Source organism: Tachypleus tridentatus, chromosome 13 (genome assembly GCF_004210375.1).
Source record: "Tachypleus tridentatus isolate NWPU-2018 chromosome 13, ASM421037v1, whole genome shotgun sequence".
In the NCBI taxonomy this organism is placed as follows: domain Eukaryota; kingdom Metazoa; phylum Arthropoda; class Merostomata; order Xiphosura; family Limulidae; genus Tachypleus; species Tachypleus tridentatus.
The window spans coordinates 57,643,151-57,666,474 of NC_134837.1; the positions used below are offsets into that span (position 1 = coordinate 57,643,151).

The 23,324-nt window shown below is 31.7% G+C and overlaps 1 protein-coding gene across 7 annotated transcripts in view; it reads left to right on the top strand.

Moving 5' to 3' along the window:
* The first annotated feature begins 287 nt into the window (after nt 1-287).
* LOC143239435 (uncharacterized) overlaps nt 288-23,324 on the top strand; it is a 65,462-nt gene continuing 42,425 nt past the window's right edge. For 3 of the 7 annotated variants that reach the window (XM_076480485.1, XM_076480491.1, XM_076480489.1), the window contains exons 1-2: nt 288-427; nt 15,869-16,124. In XM_076480485.1, the coding sequence (XP_076336600.1) occupies nt 15,884-16,124 (241 nt within the window). In that variant the 5' untranslated portion in view covers nt 288-427; nt 15,869-15,883. Of the gene's footprint in view, nt 428-2,080; nt 2,193-3,287; nt 3,345-15,155; nt 15,267-15,868; nt 16,125-23,324 lie in introns of those variants that run through there. The other 4 variants (XM_076480487.1, XM_076480486.1, XM_076480492.1 and 1 more) reach the window with 4 other exon arrangements.

A 23,324-nucleotide genomic window follows, 5' to 3' on the forward strand; every position in this document is an offset into this window, starting at 1 on the left:
ATTGAGAAAATATGAAGAAACAATAGAAATGAGCTTCTATCGTTGAATATTAGATAGACTAAAAACAAGTTTTCTATGACATTAATGTATAATGTTTCAACAAAGTTTTATCATTATCAGGTAAAATTGTTGTATAATCGCTAGTTTCCTTGTTATAAAGTTTTCTTCATCACACATTCAATCAGTCTATTTTAGTTTCGAAATGGGTTCCTTGCAATCAAATTTTCACTCAATATATAATATTATATGTAATAGAAGTTATCATCAACAGAGGGCGAATAATTCCTCTGACGTTTAGCTTTCTGATTGGTAGTAATTTTGACTGCGGTTATTTCAAATATTAACTTGATATTAGGCTAAAGTGAAAGATTCGTTTTGTGATAAAAGTCTTCATGTCTGCATTAAATTTTCATTCTCAAGAAGTGTGGTATGTTAAGAAATTTTATTTTTTTGCATTATGACAATAAAAAGTATGGTGATATTGAAGTTTATGATAGACCACTGTATGTCATGATGATGATATACTCGTTTGAAGTAAAAATGTATTTTCAAGATGGCTGGTATGGGTATTAAAACTAATTAAAGTACATAACATCGTTTCAATCTCAGAATAGAGATCAACGTCTTTGTTTCACACTAGTTCTAACAGTAGAGTTATAACTCATAATACTTCCAGAATGAAAAACGAACATTTTTTATCATACGGAATGGCACTGTAACAGCACCAAAAGAGAATAGGTTATATTTTTATAAGACTTAGTTTTACCATTTAATAAATAACCATGTTTATTGCATCACGGTTTAGCTATGAAAAACTAAATTTAGTAAAAGCTTGTTAAGGTAAAAAAACAAACAAAGTAACTTTTTAAGTTGTTTTGAACCTACTTAATAAGTAACTTGGTGAACAAAAGTGATTGAAAAGAAAAATATTGCATCTTCGTTTCCCTGTTTGCTACAGGCAAGTTTTTAAATCTTAATTTCTGTAGCTAATCGATGGTAGTTTAGGTTAAGAAAACGAGCCATGTAACTTGTTCTTGTCAGATATTTTACCAAGTAATTAGTAAATAAAAGGAGACGTGCATAGTAACATTCCGTATATGTTAGACTAAAAATGTATATCGAATTCACACATTAGATTGGAGAAACTGTGATAATTTAATACTTTAAATTTCTGTGGCATTCCATTTTTACTGGAATGTCTGGTAACCCTACCCAATACTAGAGTAAAACTCGGTAATGTGATTAAACTGAAAAAGTGTACAGCATAATATCAATAATAGTGGATAAGTCACTCAGTCTGTCAATGCTACCTTTTTTGCTTGAATTTTAGGTTATATTTATAAAGATACTAATAACAAGTCAAAACTCAGAATTATTTCTAAAATTCTAGACAATTACAGGTCAGTGGTAAGGCCTCTTGGATTACTGTATGCACAGTATTACCTTAATTGTTACTAATATAGTATGTAATGGAATAAAACTAACAATTGCTTCAAATAGGTCAAATAAATAAAAACAAATTTTCTAAACTTTGACAACTACAAAAATCCAAAATACTTTTTTTTAATAAATTGGAATAAAAAATTTATCACTGAAAAATACAGTTAATAAATGTGATTAGCTAGGACTTGGTACTAATGTTAATAAACAATATAACATAAATATTAATGTTAATAATCATTTCAATAATTCAAGGCATCAGGAAACAGAACTAGCAAAAAAACTTAATTCTGAACAACACAATAAATATTCCAAATTTGAAAAACTTCAAGATCTGTAACTGTTGAGTGATAATTGGTAATAATACATTTAATTATATCTTGTAAACTAATTTGTTTAAGCTAAAAGCATGGTTTTTATGGGTTAGACCATGAGATGATATCTCGTAGCCAGCTGATTTGCATAATTCTTCACAACATTAATACATGTTGTCACTAGAGGAAGCTTGTGTCAATTTCATACTAATTTTTATTAACCCCTTAGCTGCAGAGTTTTATGAAATAAATTATCAACCAATCAAAGTTCAGTTATCAATGGGGTGTGTTCTATAGGCTGTTGCTTGAAAGAAATTAAAGTGTACCATATGGTGCATTCTGCAACTGCTTGTCAGTTTACAGTCACACCATATGGCATGTTCTGTAGCTAAGAGGACAATATTTAAATTGTTAACTTCAACATGCTCTAGCTAGAAGGTGAGTTAGCAATTTAATGTAAAAAGCCATAGTTGATTTATAAAAAATTGAAAGAATAATAAATGAATGATAAATGAAACTGCAGAATAAAATTAAAATTTGCTATCTCACAAGTAATACTATTAATTGTACAAATAATGTTGAGTTGGCTTCCATTATTATCAAATGATTCAAATTACAAAAGCCCAAATGCACAATATTGCATTTTTTATAATTGAAACATTTGCCAAATTTATTTTCAGCTTGCAATTTGATATAGTTATTCAGCAAGAAATACCACAGAATTTAGTATCATCTGCAAAATTTACTAATTTAATGCCTTAAATTAAATTTAATTTAACTAATCTAATTATAGTATTGACAAGTGAGAAAAAGTAAGAGCCCAAGCAATGATCACTGAGGCACTTTACTAATAATAAGGGTATATTTATACATACTATTAATAATATCCTTTTACTTTCATTCAGTAAATCACCAAATAATTATAATACAATAACTAGATTTTTCACAACTTTCACTAGTGCAAGTTTTAGCTGATATTTTTGGAAATGTAAATATACCAAGTACATACCCTTTCCGTTATCAACACAAGTATCTTTCTTGAGAAAATTTAAAAGATTAACAAGGCATAATTTCTTTCTGGTGAATCTGTATTGACTTTAATCTATGAATCTCTTCAGGGGTAAACTGGAAATGATGATGTAATAATTAGAATTAGTGATATATATAAAGGGAGCTGAATGATGTTATGTGAAGATCATCTGGTGTTCCAGGAAGTGTTAACATATTTTTCCATGTATTTTTGTGTGTTCCATTTCTGGTACAATGTGTTTAGCATTTAAAACATTATGTAAAAAGTTGTTAGGGTTATTTTGCTTTAGAAATGGCTAAAAAAAAGAAATGAATAAATAAAACTATACTTAAATGTTTAAGTAAAATAAGGTAAGACCTAGAGGCTGAGTGGAAAAGATATGTTATACTGATCAATTTATAAAAATATGCATGAAAAATTATTGTAAACAAATAAGTTTCAGGAAATCCATCTTGAACATAATATGAAAAATAAGCAAAGAATAAAAAACATTTTTCTGACAGAGATGAACACCAATGAATGGAGACCACTGATTCCAGGATCTTGATTTGTTATGAAAGGTTGGCCAGTGTTTAGATCAGCAACCCAATAAGCTTTTTTTATTTCTCTATCTGCTGGGTTAGCTAAAGTGTTGAACAACAAGGGGAGTTTTTTCACTGTTAACTGAAGATTTATTGTTGTGGAAACATTCTCTTATAGTTGTTTGCATATGTTCTATATTTTGGTAATTGCATCTTTTATGCTGTGTAAGATAAATGGTTTTTTTTTTGTGTCACATGATTAGTTTTGATATTTTAAAGTTTCTTTTATGTTTGTCAGGAAATGAGTCTGTGATTTTTTAATGAACTTGAAGATTTGACATTGGGTTTTATTGCATGAACAACAACCAGTTTTGGATGGGATATAATTCACTTTTGTGTGAACAAGGATATCTTTTTATTGTTTTGCTTTTTTATGAGGAGACAATAGGAACTTCAGGAAATATCTGTTTAAGGCAATTGTTAAATTCTAGGAGATGAAAATGTTTCTGAGGTTAAAGTAATAGGTAATAATAAGAGGAATTTGAAATTTTAGTATTACTTTGTTTTAGGATGTTTTTCCACTGAATGTTGGCCTTTTTTATCTGTCAGTTGATTTTGGTATATTTATATCTTCTTTGTAGTCTTTGTGTTTTTTCTATAATCTTTTTCACCTGAGTGTATTTTCTTTATTTTAAGAGCTTTGCTCTAAGTAATATTCCCTTTAGAGTGAGCAGAGTAACAGCTTTTATATAGTGAAGGTATTGTGGTCTGTCTGTAGAATTGTTACATAAATTGGTGTGTAATATGTAATCATAGAGACTGATGTCAAGAAATTTAATTTGGGTAAGTGAGTAATCAAAGATAAAATTGATTGTTTTGTAAAAGGAGTTTGCATATGAGATAAATTTTTTAAGCATTCTAGACTGATTATCTATATGAAAAAATGTGTAATCTATGTAATGTTTCCATGTGTGATATTTTACAGGACTTAGTTGTAAAAGTTGGCTTTCAATATGACCCCAAAAAATGTTAGTATAATTGGGAGTCATTTTGTACCCTTGCAGTACCATTCACCTTAAGGTAATGCTCATTATTAAATTTGAAGTATTTCAGAGTTAAAACAAGACTAGCAAGATGAATTACTATTTGAGATTCTGATGGATTAGAAAGGTTTTATGTGGACTTTAATAGAGTTTCTATTTCTTCATCATGTGGAGTATCAGTGTAGAAAAAAGAAACATTCATCATGCAAAGAAGACTGTTGGGTGGTAACTGTCTGTCAGTGTTAATATATCCTATGATGTTAAGAAAGTGGGTAGTATTCTTTATGTAAGATGGGAAGGTACAGGGAATATATTTTGTATGTTCGTCAATAAAAGTGGACATTTTTTCAGTAGCCATGTTTATATTAGAAATTACGGGATGGCCAGGATTGTTTGGTTTTGCATGTTTTTGGTAAGAGATCAAATCTACCAGGGAAATTTTATCTGGGTATCAAATGCTGAAAGGTTTCTTTGTTAATTTTATTGTTTTGGATATATTTTTTAAGTTTATCAGTTAATTGTCTTCAGAAACTGAGTTGTTGGATCATGTGAGAGTTTCTTGTAGAAAGTAGTGTTTTTTAGTTGTCAGTTAGTTTCCATGATATAGTTATCTTTGTTAAGAATAACAGTATTGGATTTTGTTTTCATTGTTGTTGGTTTCCATTTTTGCTTGATCTTATTATTTAATGAGCTTTTCGGAGACAAAATCCTGAGGTTGTGAACATCAAACTCATTTTAATGTGTCTCACATTTTATGAAAGTAGTAAACTTCACTTTTTATTAATTCAGTTGGTCAATGATTTTTAAAAGTTGCCACAAAGCAAAACTGTACCTTTTTTTGGACTTTTATCACAGATAGTTTTATTTTAATAAAATTAGAGTCCTTCTGATAATGTTTACAGATCCTTCAGTGGTTTTTGAAGATGTAAGTTTGTAAGACCGATGTTTAGGCAGATTCTGCATTTGTGCTCAGTAATGCCATCTTGCAGTAGTAGAACAAATTTGATTTCTCAAGTGTGGCTAGAAAACAATTGGTCAACTGAGAGTTCTTGTGAAATTTAAAAAAAGTATTTCCTACAATAACAAATTAGCTTATAAGTTTGCATGAAGAAAGTCATAACTTAAGAAACAATTGAAAAGTATTAATTCAAGATGTGAATTAACAAACACAATATATAGTTTTGATAGAATTCAGAAAGGAAAACTCATTATACATTGCCCAGTTCTCAAACTTCACTCAGAATGTAGATATTTATTGAACTCCCATGCACACAATACACACAGAATAAATATAATGCAATGGGTTGCAATGCCCTACCAGCGAATGAGCAAGTGACGGCTTGGGAGTGTACCTTAAAAGTAAAATATGGGACTAGCAAAGGTTAACAAGGACTTTATTAGAACATAAAGGTTTCTGATATCCCCCCTTCATAATCTAAACCACTGAAAATTAAAATATATTCACAAAATAATGAACAAGGAAAAGACAATTCTAATAGTGCTAGAGTGAATGCTCCACTAAAATATTAGAATCTATCCACATTCAGCAAATGCAAGTAATTATAAATCAGTGGCAAAATCCTTGTGGTGTGTTTTCTAATTTAAGCGAGGATAATGACACCTTACACTAAACTACATTTAACATTTTCAGGTATTCCTCTGAAGCAAGGCAGAATGAAACAAATAATATGCATATAGCATCCAAAATTACACAATTGTCATGTGAGATACTCCAGAGTTTTTGCTTTATGTTAAACTGGTATAATGGTGATATATAGCTATTAAAATTTGTAAAATAAAAAACTTTAAAGTGTAATATATTCTTTGTAAAAAAAAAATTGAAAAGTCTACCAAAAATCTACTTTTTTAAGTCCAAAAACTGTTTTAAATATGGCAATAAACTTGAGTATCTAACACAAGAAATCATCAATTATTGCCTATTAGATCAATTGACTAACAAGCAGTGACCCTCATGGGTAAACTCATCTGTAGCTATTGTACGATGTACTGACAAGAATTAATTCACTGTGCTAAATAAAAAGCATGTTTTCATTCCTGCAAGAGAATTATACAAGAATGCACCTAATATCCACTTGACCCAGATAGTTTCCAGAGGATATTAGACACTTGCTTGAGTTGTGCTATGTTCTAAGTTTGGGAATTATAGTGAACAAAATTTGTTAACTTTTATGCTATAAGGAGAAGAAGGCATATAGTACAGTCCAGTGTTACAGTGTTGTTGACATTTTTTGAAATTAGGTATCTGCTCATTTGTAATACAACTTAAGTCTGAATGCATCATCTCATGTACTTCCAGTAAGGTTGTGGAAAGTTTAGCTGATATTAGTCATTGTTTAGTTGTTAATTATTAGCATTTATTATTATTATTTAGATACTAATATTATGTAAAGAAAATTGGATATGTACAATGTTATTTTGAAAGAAGTATTATGCTTAGGTTGACTGTGTACATCTGTAAGCTTAAATTTGTTTTTGAAGAGGTTGTACATATGACAAAAACATTAGTTTTGCTTTAAAAAAAAAGTGTCTAACTCTACTATAGAAGTACATGTATGTGTAAGTAATGCTTAATACATGTTGAAATTTCTGAAGTACTGTATTATGACCATGCTAAAGGTGTGGGATGTGGCTCTTTCTACCAACACCATATTAACTGAATGCTTCTTAAAATTTAAAGCTGTGAAAAAGTATTAGCTATTTGACTTATGCTAGGCCTGAAATAGTCTTCACTTTTTTTTAATCCTAGTTTATTATTTGATTTCAGAGTGGTGAAGTGTAGACATGCTTGTTTGTTTTTTTGTTTTAAGTATTTCATATTTCTCCTACAAAAAATGTAAAGACTCACAAATATATATATCATAAATATGATAGATCAACTCTTCTCAAAATATATTATAAATTTTCTTACTTCTTAATGATGTTGTTACATGTAAATATTCAGATTAAAATTTTTGTCGTTAAAACCAAAGCCAATTTAAAAAAATATATGCACATGTATTTTTCATTCACAACTTTATTAACAATCACAATATAAAGTATAAAAGTTGTCAATATTTCCAAATTATTTTTCTGTTTGATTTGTAAATATATAACATAAAAAGATGTGTATCTTAAGATTTTCTTTTTTAGTCATGAATATTTCTTTAGTCAAGTGTTATTAGTTGTTTTACTTTATTCATTCTTATCACTTACTTTGTTCTAGAAATTCAATTTTTAAAATTGTACATTACCTCCCTATTCTATTCTACTGAACTGTTAATTCTAAATTGGCAGTACTCATGTCAAAACATTTTTTGTTGTGTTTTTCAGTCATATTTTGTCATTCAACTTGGTGTGTGTTTTCAATTTTTATTACAAAGTGGATTTGTTATTCTTCTCTTTTTCTTCCCTAAAGTTCATACATTTTATGATAACTTATTTTTCCCTGTTTTCAACTTTTTCATCAAACAGTTGTGTTTCATTATGCATTGCTATACAATGAATTGTAAATTACACCTCTTAGTGTGGATGCCTGTGTATTATGAGGTGACCTCCCAGAGAAGATTCTGTCTTTTCATTTTACTTCCTCTGGAATCTAAACAATATCTTGTGTTTGCCATGTGTGGCAACTTGTAAAAGGGAGGAGAGGACCCTGGTGGTTGAGAGGTCCAACCCCAGCACACCACTTTGTCTTTGAATTGCTGTAGACAGGTGCCCTCAGGATCAGCTGGCTGATCCTTTGGGACTAGGGTCGACCAAGTACCAGAACTAGATGTTCTCAACATGTTGTGGATCTTGCATCTGATGCTTGTGTTTGGATATCATGTTGACAAAACCCTGACATAACAATTTACCAAGCCTTTTGCTTTTAGCTCTATAATGCATCCTTTTATAGGGCTCCATGGTGGGTAGTGTCAGTTGACACCAAACGTTTCCTCATAGCTTCTAACACATCTTACCTACTCACTGCTAAAGAACCCTTGATTGGTAAGTGACCTTGCTTGAAGGACCATAATACTCAGTCCTAAATTACAGTTGATAATGTACCTCTATTCCTCATTTTATTCTCACTATCTAAAAAGTCCCTCAGGCAGGTGTTGTAGTTTTTTTTATTCAGAAAGGAATGGAAGATCTCGCCAGTTCTCCCAAATTTGTCAAAAATTGAGATCTGGAGAAATTCTGGTTGAAACTAGAACATACCAAACTTCTCTTGAAGTCCAATCTAATTGATTGCCACTTCCATTTTTAGGAAGTGGGTGTTTCTGACTACAGTTGCCCTTTCACCATGGTGGAACTGCAGACTGCTCTTCATTGGTGTGGCAGCACATCAGTTGGACTGAACAGTTTTCATAACAAGATGTTGGACCATTTATCTCCTACCTCTATTTATACTTCTGATTATTTTCAAATAGATTTCACAGGAAGATGTCTTTTCTGATGTTTGGTACTAGACTATTATACTAACCTTTTCTAAGCCTAGGAAGGATCTCAAGGTTTTAAAAAGCTATTGACCAATTGCTTTCATGAGCTGGCTTTGTAAAGTATTAGAGAGGATGGTCAATGCTCGTTTTATTTGGTTCTTAGAATTAAATAACCCTCTCTCACCCACCAGTCTGGGTTTCAATGGCAGTACTCTACCAGGAACTACCTGATTCAACTTGAAACATCTATTAAGGAACCCTTTCTCAAGAGAAAACATCTACTTTTTGTCTTCTTTAATCATGAGAAGGCTTATGTCACAGTTTGAAGAAACTGAACCTTGTGACCTCCACTCCTACAGGTTCCATAGCCACTTATCCATTTTTATTCCTAATTTTTTACTTGGCATATGATTCCAGACTTGTATAGGTTTACACTTTCTTGTTTATTCTCACAGAAATATGGAATCCCTTAGGATTGTATCATGAGTGTCACATTTTTCAATATTAAAATCAACACCATTACTCATCAGCTTCCTCCCACTATTATAAATGGTTTATTATATGTTGACTATTTCCATAGTTCATGTTGGTTACATAAGGTATACTGTGCAGCAGCTTCAGGATGCCCTCAGTTGTCTTGTGCATTGGACAATTGCACATGGTTTTCCTTTTTCCTTTTTTGAAAACCAATTAAAGGCACTTTTGCCACCAGCAGGGATTGCATCTTGATCCTGATCTTTGGGTCAGTAACGATGTTCTTCCTGTGATGCCAGAAATGAAGTTCTTGTTACTTATTTTTATTGCAAGCCAATGTTTATTCCACACATCAAGCAGCTTCATGTCAGGTGTACCAGTACAGCGAACATCCTCTGCATCCTCTTTCATACAACTCACCCTGCAGTATGCTGCCAAACTATGTTCCTGGTCACAGAATCCCATCTTAGATTTGTTTTCCATTCTCAGTGGGCTGGTGTTCTGGTTAGTAAAAGGTGGTCCATAATTCCACTGTTTGTCCTCCATATCTGGGCACGTACGACTGACTTTGGTCTTGCATTGGATGACATTTTTGAGTCCAATGTGTGGCCCATTCTTTCATGGCATTTTAACATTCCTACATGTGATCTTCCTATGAGTCTCCTAAAGAAGGTGGACACTCCAGACTGGAAATACCTCCTTCTCTTTGACAAACATTTCTTGAACAATCCCTTCTTAACTATTTATACAGATAGTTTAAAGTTGGGTGCCTCTGTGGCTCTGCCATAATTTTTTATGGCTTGGTGGTTGTGCATAGACTATTCTTTACAGTTTTTGTCTTCATTGCAGCTAAGCAGTTTTTTGACTGTACTGTTTACACGGACTCTCTTAACTGTTTACAGGCCCTGGAATAGCTTTGTGTGACGTCTTATTCTGTTCTCCTTAAGGATTGCAACCACCTGGCCAAATTTTCTGTGTCATCTGTTTGAATTCATTTTTGTGGATACTAGATGATGTCAGCATTTGGGAGGAGAAGCTTACTGACACCACTATTATAAATGGTTTATTATATGTTCTGTTCTGGTGTCATTACGGCCAGGTCTGTTCTGCATGTGGGCTATGGTCCTGTGATCAAGACTCAGATTTGTGCTAGTTGACAGTTAGTTTGTGGTAAAGAAAATTCCAACAAGCTTTTCCAGATCAAAATCACTACTGCTCATTGGTCATCTAGTTCCTGCAGGGATTGTTAGGAGGAAGTTGTCCTGACAAAGCTTCACGTTGATCATAGGCTTTTAACCCATTGTTTTCTTATATCTGGTGCTGATGCAACATGTGAGGTCTCTGTAACACTCGTGTCACAGTAGCCCATATTTTACTGCTGTGCCATAGTTACAATTGAGGTCAGTAGCATAATGTCTATGTTTGCATTCAGAATTTACCATTAACTTTGAACAGTGCAGTTGGTGTTAGTTTTGCTGTCTTGACTTTGTTTTTACCTTTTTGTGTGCTGTTGGCTTTTTAATTTTATTTAAGTTATACCTTGTTCTGGTATTTCAACAACAACATTAAAAAAATGAAATCCCATGATTTAGCATGTACCATTTTTCCTTTACTTTTAACTATTATATATTTGTTGCTATGTGTTTATTTTTTTCATCTTTTTAATGTTTTTCAGGGAATTGTTTTACTTTAAAAAAATGAAACAATTCCTATTTCATAATAAAGCTTGGTTTGTTCTTTTATCAAATGTTTTTTTACAGATAGTCTCATTGCTTTGGACCATTAATCACTAATCAACCAACCAACAGAAGTATTAGGTTGCTCAGAAATAAATGTCAGAATTCTCATGATGATATTTAGAAGCCGAATATTGAGTAACTTATCATTGGTTGGTTGTTTGGTTTAATCCAATGCTTGTTGCTTACAGGGTGTCTTAATTATCTGCTGTTTCAACTGTACTTAGAGTAAGTTTCTAAACCCCCAAGGTAGCATGGACGAGAAGAACTTTCATCTGATTTTCATCTACGACTTCAAACTTGGACAAAAAGCTACCGAAACTACATAGATCATTAACCAGGCTTTGGCCATGGATCTGTTACTGAAAATACAGGTTTTGACATGAAGATGAAAGTCTTGAAGACCACAAAGTACTATTGGAAAAATAAAAATGTGGATAAGTGGGTTCTGCATGATCTGACTGAAGGTCAACAAAATTGGTGTTATGAGACCTGTCAAGAATGACACTCTAAAAATTGAACAAATTGGGAATTGAGGTTCTGCCTCATCCACCTTACTCTCCAGACCTTTCACCCACAGATTTACATTTTTTCAAGCACCTTAACAGCTTTTTGAACAATAAATGCTTTCAAAACCAGGCAGCTGCAGAAGAAGCTTTCAAGGAGTTCATTGACCATAGAAACTGACTTCTACAGCAGGGGGATAAACAGCATCGTCACATATTGGCAAAAGTGTATTGAAGCATATGGTGCTTATTTTATTAAAGCATGTTTTACAACACTGGTTCATACTTTTCCAAACTTTTCAGTTTAAAAATGACATTTCTGGATAACTTAATACAAGTTACCATTTCAGAGGGAATACCTTCTACTTGCACATTTACACAGGTTACAGGTGGAGTAACTAATCTATGTACTTAATAACTTTCACCTGTTGTGAGGTTGATCACTGTATAAGTTGACTTGTTTTCCTGATGTTTCCCTTGTTTGTCTTGAACAAGAATTTTGACAGCTTTTTTCCTCCACCTGAATTTGCCATGCCTTCCTATGCAATATATTTAGACATGAGGAGAGTGAGATGTGGGTGATTAAGCCCACAATGTCCCACATCTATATTACCCTTCACTGCAGGTAATAAATACAAAAATGTATTAAATAAATACAAAGAAAGTAAAATCGGAGAAATTCTGTTAAAAATTACTAAACATTTTTGGTTAAAAATAAGGTCACCTAAGAACTTGGCTCTGCTTTATGCGGATGCGCACCTTAAGCTGCATATAAAAGCACAGTAAACTATCACTTTGCTGATGTCGTGTTAATTAGTGCCTCTACTATATTAGGGGCTGGAATACTAACTTCAAGAGGTAAGTTTTATCTTACCTACTCCCAAATGGTAGTATCTTGTTTTCTTTTCTTCTTTTTTTATTGTGTTTATCTCTTTCTTGTTCTAACTTGGGAGAGCAGTCATTTCCCACAACTGTCTGCAGGCAGTGAAGGATAATATAGATGTGGGACATCGTGGGCTTACTCTCCTAATTTCTAATTTTATTTATGTGAGACTAGGGAATCAGAGGTTAAGACTGATAAATGGTGTATCCCCATGCAGTGTGGGTCTTACTTCTGCAGTCACCTCCAAAACCTATGATTTTATAATCCTATGTTTTAGCTTGTACCCTTGTAGGATTCTTTTTTTAAAAATGTGCAGTGTATTTAAAAAAAATAATTCAGATTTCATGTTAATGTGTTTTGGTTTATGGCTTGAAAAGTTTATGGTTATATATATAATCTATAATAATTGAAATGTGACTGTATTAGAAAATACTAGTCCACCAAAACACAGCAAAGACTAAAGGTCAATTTTTATATTACTGAATACAAGTGCATATGTACTGCATAAATGCAAATTATGCAATGTTAGCTAGGCATGACTGGAAGGTCAATATAATAAAAAATAATAAATGCATATGTAAAAAATATAGCATTATGAGACTTAAGCTATTTAAACTAAACATGTATTTTTGTGTTATCATATGTAGTCGTTCTAGCATAGAAAAAATCATAATTTGTATTTACTTGCTAATTTTTTATGACATTTACAAGGTTGGTAAAGTGATAGTCCCCACATTGAGTATAGAAAATAACATATATAAAGTTTTATTGAAAACAAATATTTGGAATGTATTTAGGAGGTATCAGAGATTATGAAAATATTTGAAATTCTTGGGATGAAGAATAGTTTTTTAGTCATAACATGAAATCATTTTGCACTTGGACAACTAATGAAACAGACTGTGTTTTCACAATGAATCGTTAGTAAAAACATTTAATTAAAAAATCTGATTTTTGTATACAAAATACTTGTAAGCTTTACTAAAAGTCTTCCAAATTCTGTGAAGATACACATGCTGCATTGAAAGTTATAATGCAAATACTTAATGTGTGCAAGTGTGTAGATGAACTTGTATATTATACTGAAGTGAAATGATTAATTGATTTTTTTTTTCCCCTTTTGTGACTATCACAGATCTGTGAGTTATTTAGGTTTTATCTGAAGGACTTCTCATCCACTTCCTTTTTCCTCCTCCATTGTCAATTACAATACAATTTGTACCATAAGGTACCCTTATCCTTTCCATTGCCTTAAGATCCTATCACCAGTCTGTATGAGATGGTACAAGATCTTCTCTCTCAAAATGCCATTAAACCTGTTGTTCATGCTTCAAGTTTTTATTCCTGACTGCTTGTGGTATTCAAGAAACCTAGGTACTGATATCCTGTAATCAATTTGGTCTGCTTCAATCAGTTTTTGGTCTTACCCCAATTTATCATGGAGTCTTTTTTTTTCACCGTCAAGTGGGCATTTCTTTGGGTTTGTGGATGACTAAAGTAGATGTTGCATCTGCTTATTTTCGTATTCTGATATCTCATCTGTTGGCATGCTATCTTCAATTTGTTCATCATGGAGTAGTTTATTTGTTTCTTGTCCTACACTTTGGACTTGCTTTAGCCCAGTATGTCTTGTCTAGTGGTCAAGGCTTTTGTCCAACATTTGCATGCTTGGGGGTTGTGCTTACATCAGCATGTAGGTGATTCAGATCTGTTAGCTCATTCCAAATGGTAATCCACCAATCATACTCATCTACTGTTCCTGGGAGCAGGTCATGTGGTTTGGTTAATAAAATTGGAGAAGTCATTCTTTATACTTACCCAGTATCTTGTCCATTGGAGTGTTTCTATCAACACTCATCTCAGTTGGGCTCAAAAAGATGCTCATTGTTGAGGTGGGGTGTTCCACAAGGACCGTTGTAGATCTTTCTTTGCAATATATTTGCTTCATTAATATGTCTGTTCTGCACTGTACTCAGCCATGGAGTTCATGGGAAGGGCAGAAAAAGAGATTTGGTACTTGTCCTTACCCTGCCTTTGATTAAATAAATCGAGTGTGGTCTGTTTTTTTAAATAGGGTTTATGTTGTCACCCCTTCCACTGTCTCCTGAATTGATGTTCCTATGGACTTTTCCTTCTTTTTCTTGCAATAGAATATGAGAGTCCTTATCACTTTCCAGTTTGAAACTGCTGAGGTGGCAGCCCACAAGAGACATCTTCCTGAATGTGGGATTGATAGATAATACAAATAATTTTAAAGCCATTCTGAAGAGATTAGGGTGTTGATGTTTTGCTGGTGTAAATGATGATATTTGCTCCAATCTAATGCTCCAATTCTGTAGAAGTTTATCCAAGGGAATGTTACAGCTTTGGAGTGAGCCATCATAATTACAGTCTACCCCTTAAGTTGGGATTTCTCATCCTACTGCCACATGGATCTTGGTTCCCACTGGCTTGGATTAAGAGCTGAACCAATTGATATAAGTCCTTAAACATGCATTATAAGAGTCTCTGTCCCTCACATTCTTTTACTCTCACCCACATTGAGGTACTATTTGGGATTGAGATTCAAACATATTTTGGTTTGTATCCATATTTAATCATTGTTCTCTCCCATTTGGATTTACTCCTAATTTTTTACCTGTATCTGTTACACCTCTTTCCACATTGGCTGAAGAGTATACCTGGTACAGAAGTGGTCATCTTCCATACATGATCCCCTAATACAAATATCTACACTTTTAGGATGTTTGTTGAATGCTTTTGAAAAATGCTGTGTTTTTCTCACAGATCTCTCCACCCATTCAATGTGAAGTGAAATTCTAGCTATTTATGCGAGAGGAGATAACGTATCATAACAGAAGATATAATTTTCTTTCACTGTTAATGTATTTTCTATGGGTAAGTACCTCCATTCATATTTTCTACCCTTCTCCCCAGAGAAAACCAATGCTTCCATTTTCTCACAAGACTCAAAGTGATAGTTTGATAGAATAGAGGAGAGTGTGTTCTAATCCTATTAGCTGAGGGTCGTTGCATAATGATTTACATATAAGATATAGTTGAACCATTTGACAGTAAGGTATGTGGGAGCTCAAGGCTTGTAGCATACAAAACAATTTGCATATAAAGGACAGCACTGAACAAGAATAACTGCTTGTGAGAGGAAGTAAGTACCTAGCAGAAGTATATTTTCATTATAGGAAAATTATTACTTTGAATAAAGGAATAGACATTATGCAACAGTTATCTGTATTAATATATCTTGTGCATCTTTTTTTGATAAATTATTAATATTTAAGTAGTAATGCTTGAGTTTTATATGCAAAGCATTCAATTTGGATATAGATATATTATTGTGTTTTGTAAATGTTTGTATATAAAGGAAAATGGTTAGTGAAAAAATAATTTTATTCACATAGATTATAGCTACTCTCCTTTAAAATAATATTTTATGTATTATACCAACCTGTGAAATGTATAACTTTGAATTTTTATTTTAGTGAGCATATAGTGTGATGATGATGATAGGAGAAGAAAAAGAGTACCCAGTGAAAGTTGCCATAAGATCTCGACCTCTTTCTATTGAAGAAGAGCAGTTTGGAGCAACATGCTGCCTTGAATTTATTAAAGATAAACCACAAATCATTGTTGCTCTTGAGAAAGGGTTTACATTTGACTATACTTTTGATGCTGAAACAACACAAGAAGTTATCTACAAGAAATGTGCAGCTTACCTTATTGACAAGGTCTTTGAAGGTAATCACAGCATGTGACATTTTAAACCAAAAACTTGTATAATTATGGGAAATTAGATGTGAGTGAAACAGATTCAGCATTTACAATTAATGTTTTAGTGGAAAAACCCTGAACTAATGAAGGAAGGAATATAGCAGTGCAAATTGATAGTATTTTACCCTTCCATAACTAGTGTTTGAATATATCTTTATTACTTAGAATTTTTCAAGTTTTTCAAGAAGATGCTGTTGTATTTAGTTAGTATCATTGTAAAGTAACTGTAGTTGCAACTACAGTAAACTTTCATTTAGCTACTGAATTGTGAAATGTACCACACAAATACACTGTTGTTATGTAATCACATCTATTACAGAACATATGACAGTAATACATATGATCTCTGTATTACTGTCATGATATGTTGAGAGTATCACTGTCACCCAGTTAAAATTAATTAAGTTTAATACAACTTAAATTACTATTTAGTTGTATTTTTATAACTAAAAAGGTTAGTTTGTTTTTTAAGTAAACATGTATAGTAATTTTCATGTTACTATGTGTAAGTTATACCTTTGTATAGGTATTTTTACTATACAGGGTACATAGTAAAAATTGGGTTTCAGTTCCCATGGTTGGCAGAGTCCAGATAGCCCATTATGTAGCTTTGTACTTAATACTTAATAAACAAACAATCACAGGAGGAAGTAGTTTGGTGGATTTGATTAGCAGAAACTTCTAATCAGTATTGAATTTGATTAGTAATTAGCAACTATTGCTTAGCATTTTTCAATATTCATCATTTTAACACACTATTTCAACAAAATGTTTTTAACTCTTTTGTGAAAACATAACGTGAAGTAAATGGTACGTTTTTACTTTAATAACACTTATTCATCTTTATAACTTAATATTTAATTGTATCATACATGGTATTTTATGAACAAAAGTAGTTCTGGTATAATTATGGGAAATTAGATGTGAGTGAAACAAATTCAGCATTCACAGTTAATGTTTTAGTGGAAAAACCCTGAACTAATGAAGGAAGGAATATAGCAGTGAGAAATATTGTCACAAAGTAATACAACAATTGATTAACCAGAGAAATATGTGATTTGGAGATAATACAACTGAACAAGGTTGCCATAAATTGTGTTTTTTTTAAATAATGTTTCTTTCTTTCATTTTTTGTAAGACTTCATCATTTTCTTTACAACATGGTTTCCTTGACTTTTTTAAAAAGAAAATGTCTAGTAATTTTTCAGTGGTAATTAGCCCTCTCACCATAGGAATCCCTTTATTGTGCATGTCATTTAGTATTTAGTGAGCTACATTCAACATTTAATTAAACTGTTTGCTTGTTCATGTTATAGCAATTAGTATAGCATAAAACTGTAACTAATAATTCATATTTTAAAAGTATATGTTTTAAGTTAATAATTTTGAAAGGCAATGATAAAAGAAAACCTGAATTTCCCCTAGCATGAGAAATGTGATATTTTCTCTCTAGGCTTCCTGTCTTCCTTAACTTATTTGCCACTCCTCCAAGCAGTGTAAAATTTAATGTATTACAACCAATAGAAAGCCAAGGTTTTCATTTGTCAAATGACATCATATATTACATTATTTTATGTACAGAAAAATGTTAATTTCTCTTTTAGTACAAATTTTGTTCTCACAGAAAACACATCAACTAACTTGAGTGAAACTGTAATGGCACTTGTTGCAGTTAGAAAGTCAGAAAATTAGTGATAGTTATGAGACATTGTCTGCTTTTTTGCATGTTATTATGTTTTTAGGCATTATTTAATTAAATAAAAAAGTATCAAGTTAAAAGCAAAAGAAAAGGAAGATCCAGGTAAATACTTATCTTGTTTTTTATGTGCATTCTTTATTATTGTAAAAGTAACTAAGATGTAAAAAAATAGGAAAGTATTTGTATTTGTTAAGGTTAGATTAGGTAGAATAATTAATAATAATATATCAAAATATTTTCACAAAGCATGCACATGAGCAGGCTAGAATAGCTTTTTGGTTAATATAAATTTAATATCATAACATGAACTGTGCATTCTCCAAGTGATTTACAACCTATATTATAATGGCTCAAATAGTTAGGAATGGTTCTAAGAGACATAAACTAATAAAATTTAAGTATAAATAGATATATACTGTTATGAATTTAAAGCTACTTAGGATAAACAAATGTAGTTTCATATTATGAAATCGAAGTCATTCTAGAAGAAAAGGATAATTGTGATTTTTTTTTTTTTTTGGTAGTTATGAAGCTGATCAAATTGACCTATCTTGTAGAGTTAGCATAGAGAAAATACCTGATAAACTATAAAATTTTACTGAAAACAAATGAAATATATTTAGAATATTTGAGAAATTATGTAAATGATATTTGATATTTTTGAAATTTAAAAAGTATTTTTCATCTTTTAATTTTTAAAAATCATTTGCATTCAGATTGGGGAGAAATATTTTATCTTCAAGAACAAATCTTTAGTAAAAGCACTTCATTAAATAAATGATTTTTTTGTGTATAAATGACTTGTAATGCTTACTATGAACCTGACAAATTTTGTGGAAATATACATACTGTATTAAAAGTCACAGTTATAAAACTATATACAAGTAAAAATGGCCATGTGGTCAGTCTTTGGGATATAACCAAGATTAAGAGAGTTTATAACTGGCTAAATGCTTAATTGGCTAGGAAGCTGGCACCAAACAGCTGCATTACAAACATCATGAACAGACTACTATAAAATATACATGTATACAATATGTATATGATAAAGTGTGAAAATACAGTATATAGCTTTTGATGAGAATTTCCAAGAAATGAACATCAGCTTTGGTATATCAAACTCAAATGTTACAAAACTTTTACTATGTTTTTGGAGGTCTCAAAGGCAACATACTAGAGAAAGAAATGATTTGCAGGTTTAAGTAAAGAGGAAATTGATTCTCATCTGAGGTTGTTTTAATCCTTTTATTGTGCCAACCTTGTCGTGTATTGGTAGGATTGGAAATATCAGTGCTTTTGAATTTTGGTTCCTAGCCTCAATACTCTGCTTATTGCTTGTGTTCAGCATCTGACTATCTGCATCAGTGGAAAGGCATCATTTGTCTTTACTTTGTAAAGGTATAATTCCTTCAAAACCTATGATCTCTGTTTCTATTTGCAACTTACCTCTGGTAATGGGTATTCCAGTGTTGTAATCTTGCAATAAATCCTGCTTCAATATACCAGATGATTCTAAATCTGTTTACAGATATGAAACTCGTGTTCAAGTTTTAAGTTTTCTATTTCTATTTGAAAAATGTACATGTTTAGTGTTTTGGAAGGATGCTCTGCTATGGAAGTTAAAATCCATTTTGAAATTTCTTTCCATGCATTATATGACAATGTCAGATTTTTCTTTACTAATTCTGCATTAGCAGGGAAGATAAAGTGCCTGTGTCAACTAAAAACCAACATTCTGCATCTTCTGCTTTTATGGTAACCACTGGCACAACTTTATTAACACATTTTAGCACTCAATCTTTTATCTCCTTTTGCCATAACTATCTCTAGTTTTTGCTCCTTAATTTTGGCTAGAATAATGTTTTTTGCTTCTCCTGAAAATGAAAGTACTGTATGTGAACTATTTCATATTAGTTTCAACCTTTGTGGCTATCTTGTTTTCTGCTCTCTGTGAATGATTACAGACTGGCCTTTTAGTCCAGAGTGTGTTCACTCCCATTCTTTAACCAGTTTTTAACAATATACCCTAACTTAGTGTGCTTAAATGAAACATTTTTGTGCTCTGTAACCTATTTTGTTTCCTGTTCTGCCAGTTTCATCTGCCATTTTTATTATTGACAGTATTTATAGCAGAATTCTGTTGTCTGTATAACTGCATTTTTGCATACTTCTTCTCTAGTAGCTACTATAGTTAAGTCGTAAGAATTATATCTGGAGAATTTTTCATTTACATTTCATTTCATCTCATTACTGACTAAACCTCATTCATGGTCTCATTTTAAGATGTCCTGTATTGTTAGTTTGTTAGCATATCTGTATGCACTGCAAAGTTTGTTACCTGTAATTTGTGACCTAATACTCTGATTGGTTTTCCTATGTAGTAGATTTTTTTTAAAATCTTCAATTTCATCCTTATATGAGAAGTGCAACATTTCTTCTCTAGGTATACTACCCTCTAATTTATTTACCACCACTCTCAGAAGTGCAGAATGTAAGTTAATTATAATGTAATTATTATTCAGGCAAAGTAAAATTTTTACAGTCTTCAACCTTATTTGTTTACAGAGTTGAAAATTGGCTTGAGGTAGCTTTTATAGAATATCTTAGTCTAAATGAATTTTTGAATAAAGAAATTTGTTACAATTACATGTTACCTTTCACAAATTGCATTTTCAATAAGAAATGTGTACTCATAAATGGGATACTATAACAAGTTAAGTTAGAGCATGTGAGCAGGTGTGGTTCTGTCATAAAATGTTACATAAGAGATGTACCAGTGTGAGAGGATTAACTGTGTTCTATCCTGAGTGTGGTTGAATTTCCTTCCATTAAGTTTAAATGACCAAAGCAAATGCAAATAAATAAAATCCAAAACTACAAAAGGATAAAACAAAGAAGAATGTTACACTTTTGTTACAGTTTATGCTTAATAATTCATATAACATTAAAAAAAAAGAAAATTAAGAAAATACTTCATAGGAATTATCTAATTGTACAAAGTAATTGTATTTTATAGAGTACAATATGTGACTTATCTAGGTACAATCTATAAATAATTCCACGGTTCAATATACAGTTTCACTGTAGTAACATCACCATTTAGTAAGATTTCTATAAATGTTCCTGACCTATGATGGAAAGTTCACTCATTTATCCTTATATTTTAAAGCAGTTTTCAAAACTGTGTACTCTTACTTTATATGGCCCAGCATGGCCAGGTGGTTAAGGCACTCGTCTCGTCATTCAAGGGTCGTAGGTTCAAATTCCCATCACACCAAACATTCTCGTCCTTTCATCCATGGGAGCATTATAAAGTTACAGTCAATCCCATTATTTGTTAGTAAAAGAGTAGCCCAAGAGTTGGCAGTGGGTGGTGATGACTAGCTGCCTTCCCTCCAGTCATACACTGCTAAATTAGGGAAGGCTAGTGCAGATAGCCCTCGTGTAGCTTTGTGCAAAATTCAAAATACACTAAACTTTATATACATATTTATAACCAGGAGGAAGAGCTCATTTCTTTTATCAAGTTGTAACTGTCATTTTCAAATTTTAGCAACAGATGTTATTAGAAGAATTGAATGGATGTATGTTGGAAAGCAAAGCAGAAGTTTAAAGCATTTAAGAATTTTTGTTCATTTTAAATAGTTTAGTTAGAAAAACATTTATATTATAGTTGGTTTTGGACATTCTACTGTGGTGGTTTAAGTGCTATATATGTTTTAAAATACATCATTGAAAGATGTATAAATTTTTGTTTTGACAATGAGGATAGAAAGAAAAAAGGTTAGGTAACTATGAATGCAGAGATTGAGGCACAAGTACATAAGTGTGTAGAAATCAACTAATATGTTCCCACTATAGTATGTTCATTATCAGGGATGACTAAACTATATGAGAAAAAGTAAACAACTGAAATTATGAAGTTAGTGAAATTGATGGTATTGCAACAAATAACTCATTCAAAGAAAATAAACAATTGTTATTCCATTTATTTCATGATTTTAATAATTTCATATGCCTGTATGTTGATGACTTAGCTACAGTTAGTGTTAGGGCAGAGAGGATTAGAGACAAAACAAAGTTTTTCCCTTCAAAATTTTAAAGCGTTCATTTAGAAGGTTCAAGAGGTTAGGCCAATAAAATGATTAAAATAAGTATTTTTGTGCTTTGCAAGAAAATCATCTTGAACTCAGATTAAATCAGTAAAGGTTTTAAAAATTAACAGTGAAGATTTTACTATAAAACAGTCATGAATTTCAAGCTCATAAAATTGTTGTGAAAAAGAATACAAAAACCACATACAATTTAATTTCCTGGTGAGATCTGAGTTCGTGTAAGGAATGTAATTGTCTTTTGACTTCCACCAGCACAAAGGTTATTGATTACATTACCCAAAACAAAAAGACACAAGTTTATGTTAACACCTAAAAACAAAGAGTAGGGTGAAATTCTGTGATGAAGATTAACTATTATCAGTATAACTACAGAATAAGAATATTTAAAAATAGTCATGATCAGCAAAACATTTGTGGTTGTTGTCATGCCTTTTACTTGAATTTTCCCAACTATATTATTTTCACATGCACCATTTAAACTATGTCTTCTTACAGCTATTATGTGTTAGATTGATAAATCCTGATATAATTGAAAAAATTTACTACAAAGTTAGAGAAACAATCTTATATACATGCAACTTTCTTTTCAATGAAACTGAGCTTAAACAATAAAGTAATGGTATATATAATATTCAGAGTATGAAACAGTTATAAGCATTTAGAGTGTGGCAATTTTATGAGATGAAAAAAGTTGCAATAATGAAGAATGAAACTCTTTGTAAAGAAAAAATAGCTGAAAGGTGTTTATAGTAGTCTATAAAATGAACTGAAGCAACATCTTTGCAATGTAAAATGTAATAAAAGCAAATTTAGCTTTTATTTTAAGAACCAAGACCCCTTAATTCCAACCCCAAGTAGTGGAATCTTGGCTATCTGGTTGGAGCTGACCTCTAGAGATGATCACTCATGCAGTTCTGCCCTTGATGTAGAAACTAAGGTCAGGGTGAATAGCATACCTGTGGTGGATAAAAGGTATTGATTAAAGAGTATTAATCTTATTTTTCTATACCCATGATCTTTGCAGATGCTTTCTTTATATATAAAGTCTCTACTGGATCTTCGAAATTCTCAGGGTTGGATTCTAGCTATAAGTGTCAGTGAAAGTATGTATATTTTGTAAGTTAACATTTTCATAAATTTTAAATGTATTCCAATAATACCTCCACTGACATTCTCCCACCCTTCCTCCCCACTAAGAGCTGGTGTTAAAGACTGTTGGTAAGATCAGTCTTGAAAAAGTAACAACATTATCTGAAGGAGGTGCTTATGTACAGCTCCAGTATAGAGGGCACAATGACCAGTGTGGAGTTTATCACAAGACGTATATCATCAAGGACAATGGGGTGAAGTTTA